The sequence below is a fragment of the Penicillium malachiteum genome, assembly GCF_028827825.1.
Source record: "Penicillium malachiteum strain IBT 17515 chromosome Unknown utg000001l:1.0-8184562.0:1.0-8186909.0, whole genome shotgun sequence".
NCBI classification, from domain to species: Eukaryota; Fungi; Ascomycota; class Eurotiomycetes; order Eurotiales; family Aspergillaceae; genus Penicillium; species Penicillium malachiteum.
The window spans coordinates 4,198,306-4,215,115 of record NW_026643094.1 but is presented as its reverse complement, the minus strand read 5'-3'; the positions used below and the strand labels follow the sequence as shown (position 1 = coordinate 4,215,115).

The 16,810-nt window shown below is 45.7% G+C and overlaps 6 protein-coding genes across 6 annotated transcripts; 4 read left to right on the top strand and 2 right to left on the bottom strand.

Moving 5' to 3' along the window:
* Window positions 1-312: 312 nt before the first annotated feature.
* On the top strand, window positions 313-2,133 carry N7483_001596 (CocE/NonD family hydrolase; the record flags this gene model as incomplete). The annotated part of the gene is made up of 2 exons (XM_057085033.1): window positions 313-1,994; window positions 2,052-2,133. 2 exons carry the CDS (start codon window positions 313-315, stop codon window positions 2,131-2,133), a joined length of 1,764 nt encoding a protein of 587 aa, XP_056951182.1.
* A 629-nt stretch (window positions 2,134-2,762) lies between these two features.
* On the top strand, window positions 2,763-3,239 carry N7483_001595 (purine and uridine phosphorylase; the record flags this gene model as incomplete). Its single annotated transcript, XM_057085032.1, has 1 exon — window positions 2,763-3,239. One exon carries the CDS (start codon window positions 2,763-2,765, stop codon window positions 3,237-3,239), a length of 477 nt encoding a protein of 158 aa, XP_056951181.1.
* A 336-nt stretch (window positions 3,240-3,575) lies between these two features.
* On the top strand, window positions 3,576-6,024 carry N7483_001594 (uncharacterized protein; the record flags this gene model as incomplete). Its single annotated transcript, XM_057085031.1, has 2 exons — window positions 3,576-3,822; window positions 3,890-6,024. The coding sequence occupies 2 exons, from the start codon at window positions 3,576-3,578 to the stop codon at window positions 6,022-6,024; spliced, it is 2,382 nt and encodes a 793-aa protein (XP_056951180.1).
* Window positions 6,025-7,404: 1,380 nt separating this feature from the next.
* On the bottom strand, window positions 7,405-7,860 carry N7483_001593 (uncharacterized protein; the record flags this gene model as incomplete). Its single annotated transcript, XM_057085030.1, has 1 exon — window positions 7,405-7,860. The coding sequence occupies one exon, from the start codon at window positions 7,858-7,860 to the stop codon at window positions 7,405-7,407; it is 456 nt and encodes a 151-aa protein (XP_056951179.1).
* Window positions 7,861-9,848: 1,988 nt separating this feature from the next.
* On the top strand, window positions 9,849-10,619 carry N7483_001592 (uncharacterized protein; the record flags this gene model as incomplete). Its single annotated transcript, XM_057085029.1, has 1 exon — window positions 9,849-10,619. The coding sequence occupies one exon, from the start codon at window positions 9,849-9,851 to the stop codon at window positions 10,617-10,619; it is 771 nt and encodes a 256-aa protein (XP_056951178.1).
* A 194-nt stretch (window positions 10,620-10,813) lies between these two features.
* Window positions 10,814-12,591, bottom strand: N7483_001591 (MDR family MFS transporter; the record flags this gene model as incomplete). The annotated part of the gene is made up of 4 exons (XM_057085028.1): window positions 10,814-11,452; window positions 11,504-11,933; window positions 11,994-12,373; window positions 12,427-12,591. The coding sequence occupies 4 exons, from the start codon at window positions 12,589-12,591 to the stop codon at window positions 10,814-10,816; spliced, it is 1,614 nt and encodes a 537-aa protein (XP_056951177.1).
* Between the last annotated feature and the right edge of the window lie 4,219 nt (window positions 12,592-16,810).

The following is a 16,810-nucleotide window of genomic DNA, read 5'->3' as shown; positions in this document are numbered from 1 at the left end:
ATCTTCTCCATCTCCATGAGGGGTTATTTCATTTTTAAATATGTATGATCTCTCTTCCTCGGCATTAAACCCCCTCCCCCTCATCATGTCCTCTCGGTTCGTCATATGAGGACAATATAGATGACTCGGATCATCCACTTTGAGCTCTCGGGACGTCTTCGGCTCCACATCCCCGCGGTCAACTCCCCGAGCGGGGGGGGGAGAAATGTATATGAATGTAATAAAGTAGAATTATTTTTGGATCTGCAGTTGTGTTTTTTTAAGTTATTGTACCTGTTGGTCATTCTGAACAATTGTTCACTTTCATTGAAAATGCCCAACGAAATCAAAGATATCACCACTCGCGACGAGACATTCGCCTACATCGTCGAACAGAATGTCTCCATCACCCTCAAAGATGAATCAGGCATCGTTCGCGCGAACGTCTACCGACCTAAAGCCTCCGAGCCTGTTCCTGTCATAGTCACCTATGGCCCATACGGCAAAGACATCCCATACAAAGATTTCCACCCTCAAAGCTTCAGCGAAGTCAACCCGGAACAAAAATCCGAACACTCCGCCTGGGAGACCCCCGAACCAAGCTACTGGACTAGCAAGGGCTATGCTGTTGTTCGTGCTGATGAGCGTGGAACCGGTCAATCAGTCGGAAAGCTCGATACCATGTCCCGTGGAACTAGCGAGGCGTTCTTCGACGTTGTTGAATGGGCTGCTGAGCAGGCTTGGTCCAATGGGAAGGTCGGTCTTCTGGGTATTTCCTACTTCGCTGGTAGTCAATGGCGTGTCGCAGCGCGTCAGCCTAAGGGTCTGGCGTGTATCATCCCCTGGGAAGGAATGTCGGATTACTACCGTGACCGATGCAGACATGGCGGTATCTTGTCGAACAAGTTTATTAAGTTCTGGTGGGATCGCCAGGTCGTCAGTAACCAGTACGGACTTGGTGGTCGTGCGGCGCGGAACTGGGGTCCTGATACCATTGAGGGAGATCTGGATGAGGAGGAGCTTGTGAAGAATCGCCAGGATCAAAATATCGATAATATGGAGAATCATTTCCGGGACGATCTTTACTATGCCTCTAAGGAGTATAGCATGTCTGATATCCAGGTTCCCTTGCTGTCTGTTGCCAACTGGGGTGGTATTCTACTGCACCTCCGGGGAAACGTGGAGGGATTTACTCATGCTGGCTCCGAGCTGAAGTACCTGCGCTTTGTTACTGGTCGTCATGATCTCCCATTCTACTACAAGGAAGAAGTCGAGCTCCAACGCAGCTTCCTCGACGCATTCTTGAAGGGTGATGACCGTGCCGGCTGGTCCACTGGTAAAGCGCCTAAGGTTGATATTGTGCTCCGCAAAGGTGACGTGGGCTTCAACAACGCGGAAGCCGAGAAGAAATACGAGCGTCGCATCGAGCACGAATGGCCTATTGCTCGTACCCAGTACACAAAGTACTACCTCACCTCGAAACACGAGCTCCTCACTCACGCTCCTACAGAGCGTCCCGTCAAGATCTCCTACCAGGCACTTGGAAACTTGGATAACCCTCAACTCGTTCAATTCACCACACCGGCCTTTGAGAAGGAGACCGAGATCACAGGCCACATTGTGGCACACCTAAACGTTTCAGTCAGCGCTAATCCCGGTGCACCAACACCCCAAGACCTGGACCTCTTCGTCACATTGAGACACATCTCCCCTGAAGGAAAGGAAGTGTCTTATACCGGTACAGCGGGAGATCCCGTCCCGCTATGCAAGGGTTGGTTGCGTGTGAGCATGCGCCAGGTGAACAAGGAACACCCCAAGAACAGAGCCTATTTGCCTCATCGGGATTACTACTCCACCGATAAGCGACCCGTTATTCCGGGCGAGATCTACCCTGTCGATGTTGAGATCTGGCCTACAAATGTCGTCGTGGAGAAGGGTGGTAAGATTGTGTTGGAGATTTCGAGTGGTGATACTCAAGGAAGTGGAATGTTCCAGCATAATTCCCCTGTTGATCGGTAAGTTTTAGATCAACGCTTCGTTTCTTTTGAACCTTGACTAATTGATTTTTTTAGATCTGAGGAGCGCTTTCAGGGTCAGAATCATATTCATTTTGGACTGGGAGAGAATTATGTTACCTTGCCTATTATTCCTTAGATTCCATCTCGTGTTCTTTTAACAACAAACAGATATTTATAGAGTGGTACATACTATTGAGCTTGAAGAAGCGAAGGGAAAATGCAAATAAAGATGTTCATCCAATTAAGATTTGTATCCCAGGCTACAATGCCAGTGTTAAGCACTTAAGTACTACTAAATACGCGGGGATCGGCATACAAAATATTAACAACCAGCCTTCATGCACCCACCCGCTCTTCATGGCTCACGATCCACTTAGACCGAGAAAGTGGAAGAATTTTCCCACAGGATCACATCGGAATGATACAATGGAATGGAATTTTGGGAATTAAAACATGGGGATAAATGTCTTAGAATCATGTTCTCACTTGAGTCAACAATGCTAGGAAATGGTACAATCGAACAAGAGCGCGAACGTCGCATCAGAACTCCAGTTTTCTAGCTGCAGCGGTGTTAAGCCAATGATCTTTTTGCTCTTGCCACCTGGCTGCAGCAGCACGTGTTCACCGTGAGATTAGTTCAAGTGTTGTTGGCTTGACAAGTGCTCAGCTGCTAACACAATCGAACTTTGCGAACCTCTAAACATATTCGAGTCTATTTCTCTTTTGAATCTACGAGTAAGATTCCCCAAGTCTCCATATGCCGCTATGAGCCGCTTTCAACAACATCGTCCATTGAACCGTGACGGATTCGAGATAGCGATAATATGTGCCTTACCCCTCGAAGCAAATGCCGCCCTTTACGCCATCGATGAAGTCTGGCATGACAGCCGCCATTATTATGGGAAAATTGCCGGAGATGATGATATTTACGACTTTGGGAGAATCGGGCTATACTATGTGGTCACTGTTATATTGTCAAAAATTGGGTTGGTGGAATCGTCAAGCGCTTCCCGATCCCTCAAGATGAGCTTTGGCTCCGTTAAGCTGGCTTTGCTTGTTGGCATCTGCGGTGCAGTCCCATTCAAGAAAGACAAATCTGAAATTGTGCTTGGGGATGTTATTATTGGTGATTCAATCGTCGAGTTAGACTACGGCCGGCAGCACCCTCGCAACTTTAAGCGTAAAGATGCATTACTTGATGTCTATGGTCGACCAAGTGAAGAAATACTCGGACTTTTGTAGCGATGGAAAACACCCCTTATCCTCGATACACTACGACAAGGATCAATGTGGCATCTTAGATGTCTGCTGCAACGCCTATGTATAGACTATCTTGGCGCAGACTAAGACATCTTATTTCATTCTGACTACATACATATGCATTATGGAAGCTGCACGGAGTGTCATGAAACCGATGGTATTGCATGTCAATCTGCTCTTACCACTTCATGCATTAATGCCCTTTGTGATAAGAGTCAAGCAGTTATTTGACGTCGGCTGAAGGAAGCCACCAGATTTGACAGAAAATCCCATGATCTTTCTATACATATTGGGTCAATTGGTACGGAAAATAGAGTCATGAAGTCAGCGTGGCATAGGAATCAGCACGCGCAGTCAGATGGAATCATAGGTTTTGAGATGGAGGGGGCTGGTGTTTGGGACAAGTTCAACTGCCTTGTTATAAAGGGTGTCTGTGATTATGCAGATAGCCACAAATCCAAGGCGTGGCAGAACTATGCGGCGACAGCAGCAGCAGCGGTTGCAAAAGAGGTCTTGAGCCAATATTTGATGCCACGAAAGGTGCCACAGCCAACCATTCCCAGTAGTAAGCTCCCACGGTGACCCCCGACGATGTGACCAATCGGAAACTGACCCAATGGTCACCATGATAGACCGTGAGGCTCTTTCCTACTCCCTACTGGATGGATCCCGGATGCTTCATGATAGTCAGAATTCAAGATCAGAATATTCGTTGAATTGTATAGTCAAAGGTTTCGAGAGTTGCTCTGAGAAAGAGCAGCTTCATAGAGACGCCCAAAAACGTGTTTTATCAAGTCTTCGGCTCCCTCAAATGCAAGAACGTGCACAAAAAATTGAACCCGCCTACGAGAAGACATATACCTGGATCCTTCAAGCTCGAGGGAGACAGATGCCTTCTGGGTGGCATGACCCGGTAAAATGGCTGTCCTCGAGCGTAGAAACACGAAAAGTCTACTGGATTTCTGGTAAAGCTGGTGCAGGAAAGTCAACACTCATGCAATTTCTTAGAGACAAAATCAACGAAAAGGAGCATATGCTCCCATGGACCCAGGGATGCTCAGTTATCCGGGCATCTTACTTCTCTTGGTGCCCCGGAAACAAGCTACAGAAGTCGGTTGAAGGGCTTCTGCGCTCCGCATTGTTTCAAATTTTTGAAAAGAAGCCAGAAATAATACCCGAGGTTATTCATGACATGAGATGGAGCTCTGCTCAGATGTCCTCGATTGATTACGGACATTGGAGCAACGTGGAGCTGGTATCTTCTCTTCAAATTTGCATTCAAGCTCTGCAGAAGCTCTCCATCAGAGTTTTGATCTTTGTTGATGGTCTAGACGAATTTGAATGCACAGATCAGATGCGTCAGGAGCTCATTGAAACTTTTGAATCGTTGGCTGATAAAGAAAATGTTAAGATATTCGTATCCAGCAGGCCTTGGAATGTCTTTGAAGATAGCTTCAGTGATTCTCCTAAGATCAGACTGGAAGAGCTCACACGAGACGATGTAAACTCATATGTTCGAGTAAAGTTTTGCAAGAGTCCACGATTTCAGTATCTGCTTCGTTCCGATCAACAAGCAGCAGAAAACCTGATTTATACGATCGCATACAAAGCTCAAGGGGTCTTTCTTTGGGTCAGGCTTGTGGTTCAAGATTTCTTGAAAGGCATTCGAGACGGTGATAGCATTCACACTTTGTACACAAAGCTTGAGGAAATGCCAGTCGACTTAGAGGAGTATTTCAAACGCTTGATTTCCTCAATTGATCCTCAACACATGCGAGAGGCCTCTATCATCCTGCAAATCGCGTTGCATGAAGAGACCAACTTTGCCAATCTACATCCTCTGCGCTTGATTGACTTGTCATTCATTGACGAGCCCAGTCTCGATTCTCCACTGAATGCCCCCTCCAGCCACAGAGAAATCTTCATCGATGATCGCGAGGGACTCAGGTTCCGCCTTGATTCAACCATCAGACGACTGAACAATCGATGTATGGGGCTGCTTGAATGCACATATGACCCTGAAAACTTCCTTGACTTGTTTGCTGAAGATGACACAAAAGGACTGGCGCGTACTATGCACCATCAAGGCCTAAAGTTTGAGTCGTCTATATACTCAGAAGTCTTTGACGGTCCCAATTTCCTACACATCTTTATGCTTACAGTCGACTTTTTGCGTCGATGCTGCCGGGACTTTCTCCTTTCTCCACAAATCCAGAAACTCCTCCAGAAACCCCTCCACCAGTACGCAGAGGGTCAATTTGATGGGAGGACTTTTCTTGTAAATGCCAGAATCCCAAAATGTGTGGCACTTCAGACTGCCAGAGTCTATCGCCGCTTCTCTATAGGGCTTGCAAGCTATCTTGTAAGTGCTCTTTCGGTTCCCAAGTGGAGAGAGACACCGGTATCTATTCAGGCTGCACATACACTTCAACCAGCTGTTGAGGCCTTTGCCTACCATGATAAAATTCATTCCGCGTATTGGTATATTAGCCCTGTTCTGAATAGTTGGCACGAGGACAAAAGCAATTTCCTTACCTTAGCGATTGATTTTGACATGCGAGGTTACTGCATGGAATATCTTACTGAGAGCCAAGTCCAAGCCAAGACAGGTCGTCCGATATTAGATTATATTCTCCGGCCAAGATTCTGGAGCACACCAAGATGTCACTTAAACATTGGGAATTCAGCCCCCAGAGTCAACCTTCTACAACGGGTTCTGGACTTGGGAGCAGATGCTAACACTCTCTACCGGGGGATCTCTGTTTGAGCACTATTTCTTTGGTCAATGGCAGACTGCTTGCACAAGGGGGCTGAAGCTTCCGCCATCAATAAGCAATCCTACCTTATAACTAGTTAGTTAGCGCTAGGTATGCTGATTAATCGAGGTGCCGCTCTAGTCCTTCCTTGTTCCTGGTTGTCGAACAATGATGCCTTTCATATATACACAACTAAATCCCTTCATCCCTCCGAAAGACAGCAAGAGCCATGGCCAGAAAACTTGCCAAGCAAAGATAATGACTTACATGGGCTATCACAGCCGGGATATGCGGTAGTTGACCTCTTTGAGGCGTCCCGGGTCCACTTTGGACAAGACATCGATCATTTGATTGCGCTTATAAAAGTCAAACTGGAAAGTCCATAGAATTAAATCAGAGCAGAGTCTTGAAAGATTAATCCAAAAATATGCATAAAAACCAAACTAAAAATGAATAAAGATAAAAATAAAAAAGTAAATCAGAACATATTGCTGCAGCGTTAGTCTCCGAGTCGGCGGCGATAAGAGCCTGTAGCATCGATTGATCTAATCAGGATCTGCTAAATTTGTTGCGCCATCAAAGCACGTTTCCCTCGCTATTTTCACGATACGTTTCATTTCAAGATCCGGTCTTGGATTTATCAGATGTATGTAACCAGTGAGATTCAAGTAGGAGGAGAAAAAGATAGCATCTCACTTCAGCCACAAAAACTCAGCCTCAGTCCACTCCGACGATTGTTGAGATGTCTACCACCGAACAGCATGAAGCCCCTCTGGCCTAATATAAAGCCCAGCAAATAGGCTTTCTGAAAAGGATGTGCCTTACTACGAAGAGGAATAATCATCACTTCTAGACCCTGAAACTACTTAGCGCAGGGTCTTGAAGAAGCTAGCTTCTTGGCTGGCCCCCGGCACCAAATTAATCTCCACCAGCGGGGGTCTGACCTTTAATAAAAAGAAGGGGGAGAAACAAGACACAGTCACTGGTTTCAAGCCATTCGCCATGGCAGCTACAGCTACAACGGCTGTCACAACCCCCCCTGCTTTGACAACAACATTCACAGCACCAACGCGATGTTTTACAGATACCTACTTCATTGAAAATCTGTCAGGAACTGACTAATATACAACAACGGTGACAACTGGTGAGACTGGGTGGTGGTTACAGCTGGGCCCAACAAGCTGGGATACATGCTTTCCTTCTGCCTATGAGATCAGCACCGATTTTTACTACTCGCCTGGAGTATGTCCCTCAGGATACTGGACCGCGAGTCAATCAGTGTACAGCGACGGAGAAACCCGTGCAACGTGTTGCCCCAAGTAAGGATGGAGCCGTAAACTGCCGATATTTCCTACGGCTTTGATCGTCCTAACTATTTCTCTCGTTAGTAATTATAATGTGCAGACGAGAAGCGATCTTGACTGGTTCACGACTAATAGATGTACCTCGCGTGTCACGACTTCGTCGGTATGGACGTTCACCAAAGGCTCCACTTTAAGCAGCTTGACGACCTCAGCAGACGGTATCAATGCCAAAGGAGTCTCGATACGATGGCGATCAGGCGATTTCACGTCCCAAACAGCGGCCACTACCACAACTTCGCAAATAGCAACATCTGCCACTTCCTCATCAGAATCACACATAAAATCCTCTGGACTTTCAACAGGCGCGAAGACTGGGATCGGGGTCGGCGCCGCAGTCGGCGCAATCCTGATTATAACGCTAGGATTGTGGATTTTGATACTGCGAAGGAAGAGTTGGAAGGCTTCAAGCGGCTCAAAAGGTAATCTGGATATGTCAGAAACATCTACAAAACCAACTGCCGAGCTCAATGCCACGAATTTCATAGTCGAGATGCCATCGCAACATGAACCCTTGGCAGAACTAGGGGCGGATCGCACTGCTAGGTCCCTGTCATTGTCCCCAGTTGAGCTGCCCACAAATCCGAAGTGATTATGATCTAATGACCGAATTGAATTTGTACTATTCCTATGTTGAGTTTATGATAGTGGACATGGTGTGTCATGACTCTCCGTGAATGTTGTATATACAACCCCTAGCTGCTAGAGTATACATTAAGGTATTAGTAAAGTCAGGGGTATCTGGAAGGTACCTATGATAGGAAAGAAATTTAATGCAGCTCGATAAGAGAAAAAGAAAAAGGAAATCCAGCAGGGTCAGGGATCGAACCCAGGACCTTCAAAATCAGAAATGCGTGAAAAGCCTCAACAGCTCTCACTTGATACATCCATCGCCATCCCATAATTCCTTCTATCTCGCTCAATTCTTTTTATTTTGAGGATCTGAGAAGTGAAATAGAAAGGGGAAGGTTAGAATTATAATGGGTAAAAATATGAAAAATTCCAAAAAAAAGCATTATTCCCTGGCCGAAGCCAGATACCCTCCCACCCGCCGGTAAAGTCTCTGCCACTGAAGATGGGTCCAGCGTCCGCATTTCAGTACCTTTGTCCCCCAGAAGGGTCGCCGACCGCTAGACTAGCAGAGCAGAGTGGTTACAGGGGGAGCTTTTTACTCAAATATAAGGGAGAATTTGTGACCATTTTGTATTAGCGTCTCCTTCCTCATATACTACAGGGTTTAAATACTCTCTACTCCGTACAGGTGACCCAATACTGGTATTTTAATAAATTTTGAAGTAACTAGGTGAGTCACTATATGGATATGATTCAAGTTTTTTTTTCTAGACAATAATGTTAAATAATAAATAATACCAGGAAATGCAGGTTGTCACTTGGATGCACCATACTTATTCCATTTCCACTTTTGTGGTTCTTCGATGAAGATCATCAAGATGGCCCCACTAATTGGACCGCAATGGAGTCAGATTATCCCTGCCGAGTTTCCAAGACTTGAACCTCGTCAAAGCTGACACCTGGAACTTCAACTGATCTTGGCTCGTCCGCCAGAGTGGCGGAATAATCACATGATATGAGTTCAAGTTGACTCTGAGCTGTATACTAAACCGATCTTCACAGCCAGAGAGAAATCCCTCTTATCAGTGCCATGCCGGGAGTTCCATCCAGCAAAGCGTGCAATGAGTGTCGCAAAGTGAAGAAAAAGGTACACGCGGACGCGCCTGAATGATACTAAGCCCTCAAACCCACTCCAACGTGTGCCTTTCTGACACCGGCATCCGGATAGTGCGACCAACTACAACCATGCTGTTCTCGGTGTCAGCGGCTACGGCTCCGCTGTGAAGGAAGTGGCCAACAGAGATACACGTTTAAATACTCAAATCCAGGAAAGCTTGAAGCGCCAGCCACACGAGAAATCACAAATCGCAAACTTGAATTCGAAGTCTCCACTAGACAAAATCCTAGAATTACATTCCAGATCCCCGCTGATCTCCTGACTACGTCATTTATCCGCACTCTGCAGATCCGAGACGTTCGATATGATCTCTCTTATTATGGCCCTTTTCTTAGAGACATCCCACGGCTTCTCGGTCATAATCCTGCACTTGATGCCGCAACTAAAGCCTTAGTGGCAACCTATCCATATTTCCGGGGTAATGATATTCCCCCGAACGTGTTACAGCACTATGGGCGAAGTCTTCGAGTTCTCCGAGAAACATTGAATGACCCGAGAAAAGCGCATGCTCCAGAAACCCTCTGTGCGATCTATCTCATCACTGTCTGTCAGGTATGCTATTCGGTCCATCTATCAAGTTTCATTCTTGTGATCTCAGTATGTTTTCTAGAGCTGGCTAGGCCGAAGCGATGGGGATCCCAAAAATAGTATGCATGGGGAAGCTTTGGCTTATCTTCTTCAGAAGGTAGATCTAACAAAGTGTCACAATAAATTTGAGAGGGAAATGATTACAACACTAACTGTCGTGGTGGTACATCTACTCGCTCTGACCTTCCTTTTCGAACCTTTACAAGTTAACAACTATGCACAGATCTTCGAAAGTATCGCAAACTTCAATGTCACTTTCGATCAACCGCTATTGGAGCGGTTGGTAGCTTTCATCCAACCGGAAACCCCAAATGCCCCCAGCGCATTATCAATCATGTCGAGGTTGCCGGTTTATATGCGCAATCCAGACCCTTACATTATGGAGATCGGAGTAGCATATATCAAGATGTGCGATATTGTCCAGAGAATTCGTTCATTTCTAGACCAACTCCCAACCTCAAACTCAGACTCATTTTCCTCGCCACTCACCCTTCAAAAAGCTCAGCTGCTAGCGCAATATGCTACCATGCTTACAATGCTACTGGTTTTAAATGCACTTCTTCGGTTATTTGATCCGGATAATCCGGTACTACGATCAGAGACTCACTCCAACTGTGAACAGATCTTGTTGGAAGCCCAGGCTGCTTATTGCTATCGTCCGCTTGGTGCGGCATATTTTGCCGTATGTCTTGTCGTCGCTCTGGCTATATCGGACGATTCCGAGCAGATAGTCCGGATCAAGAAAGTCTTAGCGGACTACCAAGCCGATTTTAGACATGCTGGGTGTAAAAACCAGTCTGTCCACCTGGCGAGGATTTTGGATTACCACCGGACCCGATTGAGAGCAGGCGCTGGCGCTTTGGTAAAAAGGCAATCAGAAGAGTCTGAGGCATGTTGTATGATGTGATCCTCCTGGGATGTTTTCAAGAACGTTCTTCCTTTCATGAATTTATGAAATCCTGTGATATTCCACTGCTTGAGGCATTAACGAATTTCATTACTAGTATCTACTATGCTTCGATCAAAGTAGTATGTATCTCAAAATATCACAAATTGGGAAAAGTAAAATCATGCAACGCATGTACTACCCTGTAGTACAGATCACGCATACTTCTGTGTTTGCTTCATAGATTTCCACTGAACAAGTCCAGCACCAATGAGCGAAAGTGTCGCAGAAGCCACAGAGACATAAAAAGTCTGTGTAACAGCAACATTATAAGCATGCAACACCGAGGGAAGAACCTCACTCGAAAAGCTGCGTGATAGGTTTGCTGCACCGGCCTTGATAACAGCTGCAGGGTTGACTTCAGGGGCATAGTCGGTAATACTGGCGACCAATCGGTTCTGGAAGACGTTCTCGGCAATGGAAATGAATAACGCCCCACTGAGACTTTGCGCGAATGTGATGACTGCAATACCAATTGGAATATCCTTTAGTGGTAAGACAGTCTGTAAGCAATTGATACACTGCTGGAATCCAAGACCTGCGCCGATCCCTATAATCACTTGATATCCAATCCACTTTTCGCGTCCAGTATGAACTTGGAAGGTTGTACAAAGTCCGGAGCCGATCGTGAGAAGGGCGCTGCCTAGGAACATTAATGGTGTGTAGTACCCGAGCATGTTGACGACTAGACCTCCCACCGCTGAACACACGATCATTGATACTACCATTGGAAGATTGTTGATTCCAGAGTCGGATGCAGAGGTCTGTTCGGTGGCCTGGAACCATATAGGAAGCTACCTGTGGTTTAGCAGTGTAATAAGGTCATCCCGAAGGTATGGACTTACATAGTATCCAAAAACGTAAAAGGAGCCACCGAGAAACATAGCGTGGATGACAGCACCGATCACATTACGGTTTGATAGTATATGAGGAGGAACTGTCGCTTCCTCTTGTTTCCTGTACTGCACGTAGCACCATCCTGCGAGAAAGACGCCAAACAGAACGAAAAGCACGACTACTCGCACATTTCCCCAATCGTATTTTGTACCACCCCATTGCAAGCACAATAGAATTGAGAGAATGGCGGGTATGAAAAGCATGATTCCAATTGGGTCCATCTTCCTGACCTTGTTCATTTTTCCCGGCTCAAGGGTTTTGGTGTTTCCAGTGTCTTTGAAGAATATTATAATGAACAAAGCAGTGATCGCTCCCAGCGGAATGTTGATATAGAAGCACCATCGCCAACTGACATGATCTGTCAATAATCCACCAATTCTATTCTATGTTAGTCGACGGTATTCATGTATGTGGAGATATTTCATGGCTGGATCCTACAGTGGTCCGGTCACAGTCGCAATCCCACCCATACTTCCGATTATTCCGAAATAAAGCGCGCGTCGTGGGACTGGTACACTGTTGGCAAGAACCAAAAGGGCACCAGGCGCAAGCCCCCCAGATCCAATTCCAGCAAGTGCTCTGCCAAAAATCAGACCCTTGGATGTTGGTGTAGCAGCGCACGCCAAGGATCCGATCTCGAAAATCACAAGAGCAATGATATATGTCCATTTTGTCGAATAGTACGTGTAGGTCTTTCCGAAAGGGAGGGTAACCGCACATGAAGTCAGGAGATATGCACTTGCGTACCAGGAGAAGTCTTCGAGGGAGTTGAACTGCTCTGTTATCTTGGGTGCTGCTGTCGCGAGGATAGTATTATCCTAGTATGGTTAGTGGAAGAGATCTCAGATATCAAGCTAATTGATGAAATTACCAACGCGGAACAAAAGGCTTGTAAGCATAGTCCTATAAGGATAGGGAAGAATTTGACAGTTGTAGGATATACGATACGCTCATCATCGCTTATATCACAGCTGCCGGCTTCTTTCAGAGGGATATCATCTGGACATTCAATGAAGCCATCATGACAATCTTTCATCTCTGAGCTGTGTGCCATGAAGCGTATTCTTCACAGTCAGAGATAATGACCGTGGAGGAAATTCAGTGTCAAACTTTTTGAAACATTCGGATTAAAGTAGAGAAGATGTACTGATCGGAGGAAAGGTCAAGCACAGCTTGAGACACACGATTTAACCACAGTGCTCGGACTTAATTCTTTTGTAGAACTGCTACACTAACTGGCTGTAACCTACTATCCGTTGAAGCAAGGGGCAAGGAGCTCTATAGAGGCGCAAGAGCTTGGTTCTCTATCATGCATTCCATTGACATCAGGTATGTGCTAGCTTCGTCACGACGCGAATTTACAACCAAGCAGATAACGCGCTCGTCTCTCGTGATTTCATCCCCTATTCATTTCCCCTTGGAGTATTCCTGTTTCTAGAATATTGCCGAGACAGTCTGCGTACTTTTGGTTAGCAAGCGGTTGGTGTTCCGGTGTAATTTTTGGGAGGTGATGCGGCATGCCTACATTCCAACGCGATAGAGTCCAGCCACTCAAGATTTTGTGCTCCTTCAACTTTAAACTATCTACGGTCAGGCTACGGATACTAATGCCGTCTGGAGGAGCTTGATCATGTGGCTTATTGCATATGAAGGGATATTATGACCTCAGGGCATCATCAAGATCTATATTTGAATGATGTACTACATATGACCTCGGGAGATGTATGGAGAGTGCACAGATCATGGCCTCAGTATTTAATCCAAATATGAATAGTTATTTCGGGACTAAAAGCTTGGAAGCTACTAACAATGAATTAAATTGAATCGACCCGTAGTAGAAAAGCCTATGTAGAGGCTTCTAGGTAATGGGAAAACATTACATCTTTTGGTCGTGTGTTGTGGCCGAAAGAGTCCAGATGTCGACTTCCGAGTCTGGCACACTTTGGTCCATGACACCTAGGTGCTTTTTTATTTCACATGTGAGTCAAGGAGGTTCAACTTGAAGTTTCATAGATATTAAATACGTCTGTGTACTTGTACCTCTTTCCAATGTTGAAACCAAGAGATACTACTAGTAGCAGATTTTCTAGCTGTACTACCCATAGAGCACTGGCTCAGATGTCTACCTACTGCAAGCTTTATCATATAAAAGCTAGTCAGGCAATTCAAGTTCTATTAGGTGACTGAAAATATCGCAAGCTATAGGCAAACTGCTCTTACTACAGCACGTGAAGTAGGGAGAATCTACCTGGACCTACAGCTCAATTGGACGTAAAGATGATGAAAGTGATAGTATTTTCAACTCGAACTCAACATTTGAAGAAGGGATGAGCATAAAGGGGCTCAATCTGCTCCAGCAGATCTGACCAGGGGTCCCGGTCTCCTGGGTGTGCCCAGTTCCGAGGAATGCACTAGGAAAATTCGCGGACCACAACCTCAGTTCCGCGCTTCACCGCATTGAAATCATTGGTCACTTCTTATAGGTCTTGCTTATTCTGAAAACATGGAGAAACGGGGGTGTTTAGTAGTGTTGGTACAGTGGATAATATGTAGTGATAAGGCCTGTGCCGAGTAGTTGTTGTCACATGTGCAGGTGCATAGCCCCGAAAAATTCGACTTTGGATATTTGGACATTGAGCAAATTGAATTTGGCAATCAAGTTCTGTAGAATATAAATAAGAGATCGTATTTTGTGAGAAACAAAACCTGAGCACTATTACAAGACTTGTAATCAATCCAGGCCCTTTCCAAGGGGAGGATGTGTAGTGTGCTTGTACTTATTTTGCATTCGGTTATTTAACTCAGGTTCAAATTTGATTTATATCTCAAGGAACACGCGAATAATGATTGAGGAATAGTTCGATTTGAGTTCAATAAATCCTGCTCTTCATTATCACTCGCATGAGACGATCATCTGTGAGAGAACAACCTTGGAACGGAAGAATTTTCCAAACATTGGTGAAGTTAGCGTTAAAGCAGGACAACAACTTGAAGCACTCGCATAAAATCCTCTAATCCGACTCGGAGGTTTCAGAAAAGATCCCTGCAGTGACTTTCAAGTTGGACTTGGGATCGCCAAACTTACAGTTGAGACTAGCCTTGAGACCACGCATCTTGCAGAAGGAAATTTTGTAACGCCCAATCTCCATTTGATGCAACAAGGTACACATGGCAGGTATGCACGGAGTACAGAAAAGTGTATTAGGCTGACTTGGGAAGTACAATAACCAGCCTCTCTCCACTCTCATACGATCCATACCCCCCCAACCGAAAATTTCGATCTCGGACATTATGCCATGTCATTTTTTTTTGGATCCCCCCCGTCATCACATCCCCGCAAACCGTTCGATGCATTCCAAGGAAAAATTCCAATGGCTCCCAATGACCTCTCCCGCCCTGGGACAAGGGGCGCACTCAGGACGGGTCAAAGCGTCCCGGGGTCAGTTCACGGTGATCCGCAAGCCATGGCTGATTCGAAAAACTCTGAGTCATGCGAAATGACTTCAGTGGCGGCCGGGAAGGGCCTCGTGGCGCCGCTGGTGACCAGATGCAGGGCGTCAGAAAATACTAAGCAAAACCATGAAGCTTTTGTTCTAGAAGGCTTGAGTGTTGACTAGATTTAGGATTTTAGGAGGGGGATCAGAAAACCGATGCGACGCAGACATGTGGTCATGAAACCAGACCAGCCCAATCTACGACAATAGTGGTTATCGCGGCATTATCTTGCCATGGATCCAGCCCGGAACTGCCTTATGAGGTATGTTGTACTGCTCATCCCCCAGGATTCGGACGTAACCGCGGCGGGGACAAAGAGGGCCTCAGGACCCAAATGACGGAGGTTACAGCCCTAGTTCCTTTTCTTAGTTTATGGTCTGTTTTCAATTTCTAAGCGGATTGAATTTATCTAGGTGGTTTCTTAATACGGGTGAGCTTTTTCAGTAGAAACCGAGCCTATGTCTACTATTATAGGAAATGATAACCTTGACAAACGAATACTACAGACTAATTCATATATCAGATTATAATAACAAAGAAAATGACTGTGGTATCCAATTAGAAAAAAGTGGAAACAGATTTGGCCGCGTGGACTGAATAACCATGGGAATGCCTCATATCCCCCCTATTTTTTAATATTGTTTTCTTTGACCTCAATCCCTTGATACTCAAACAAGATTTTTTTTTCGAACAAAGCCAAGCCATGGCAATCTATGACCAGAATTAGGTGAGGCGAAGATTTATCCAAGCTCATCCAAGCCCCCAAGTCAGTGGCTTGATTCTCTAGGCGCCAAGGCGACTCAAAGCTTCATGGAGATGGGGGTTTCGCGAGTTTTCCCGCGATTTTAATGCGGTCGGGGTCTTGGTAGCACTAAAACCGCTAAAACGCATAGCTTCGGCAAGGCTCTGACGCAGTAAATGCAGAAGTCAATTTAATTGAATGTTTTGCATGTATCAGGTACTTGGAGGCTATACTTTTGAACTGGAAGGTACTTATATGGATCTATATTATGATGAATATTAGAGAATTGAATAAAATTCGGTAGAGACTAAATTAACCAGAATATCCGATTAATCTGACATATAAGATGTATCACATGTACTACGGGATAAGCTGCCAAGACATGCAAAGATCCCAAAGAACACTTCATATCAGTACACTTCCTTTGATTGAAGCCATTTTGTCGCGTGAGAAGTCCTGCTAACAGCTGAATTCTAGGGATACCTACATCTACGCTGCACGCATGACCATGCACTATCCCCGGACCCAATTTAATTTGTGCGCCCGGGGACGGAGAGAGATGGCGGGGATAAAAGCAGGCCCAAAGTAGGAGCTCCACTCCGCTAGGCAGACTACAATCTGACAGGCTCAAAAATGGGATCGGCGGGGCTGAACAAACCGGGGCAAGTTAGTTCCTTCTTACCCGGAGTGAAAAAGCACAACCCTGGTCATACTAACCCAACCTGGTGAAGCCGAAACTGCCTCTCCCCGAGACTTTGCCCCGGGTTACTAGGATTTGATTGGATCTACGGACTCGCGTGGGCCGGAATCGATGTTAGAATCCCAGTTCTGGAGATTAATCGGCTCACTGGGGGGCCGTTGATAATCCCCGTGCTATAATCCATAATGGACTTGGAGGTCCTAATGACCTAGTTAGCCAACCACTGATCGCATTGTTGGCTTGATATGGGTCCTTGGAAAGTAGGATGTGGATCCTATTCCATATATTCTCTTCGAATCATATTTAAATGTTGTAATT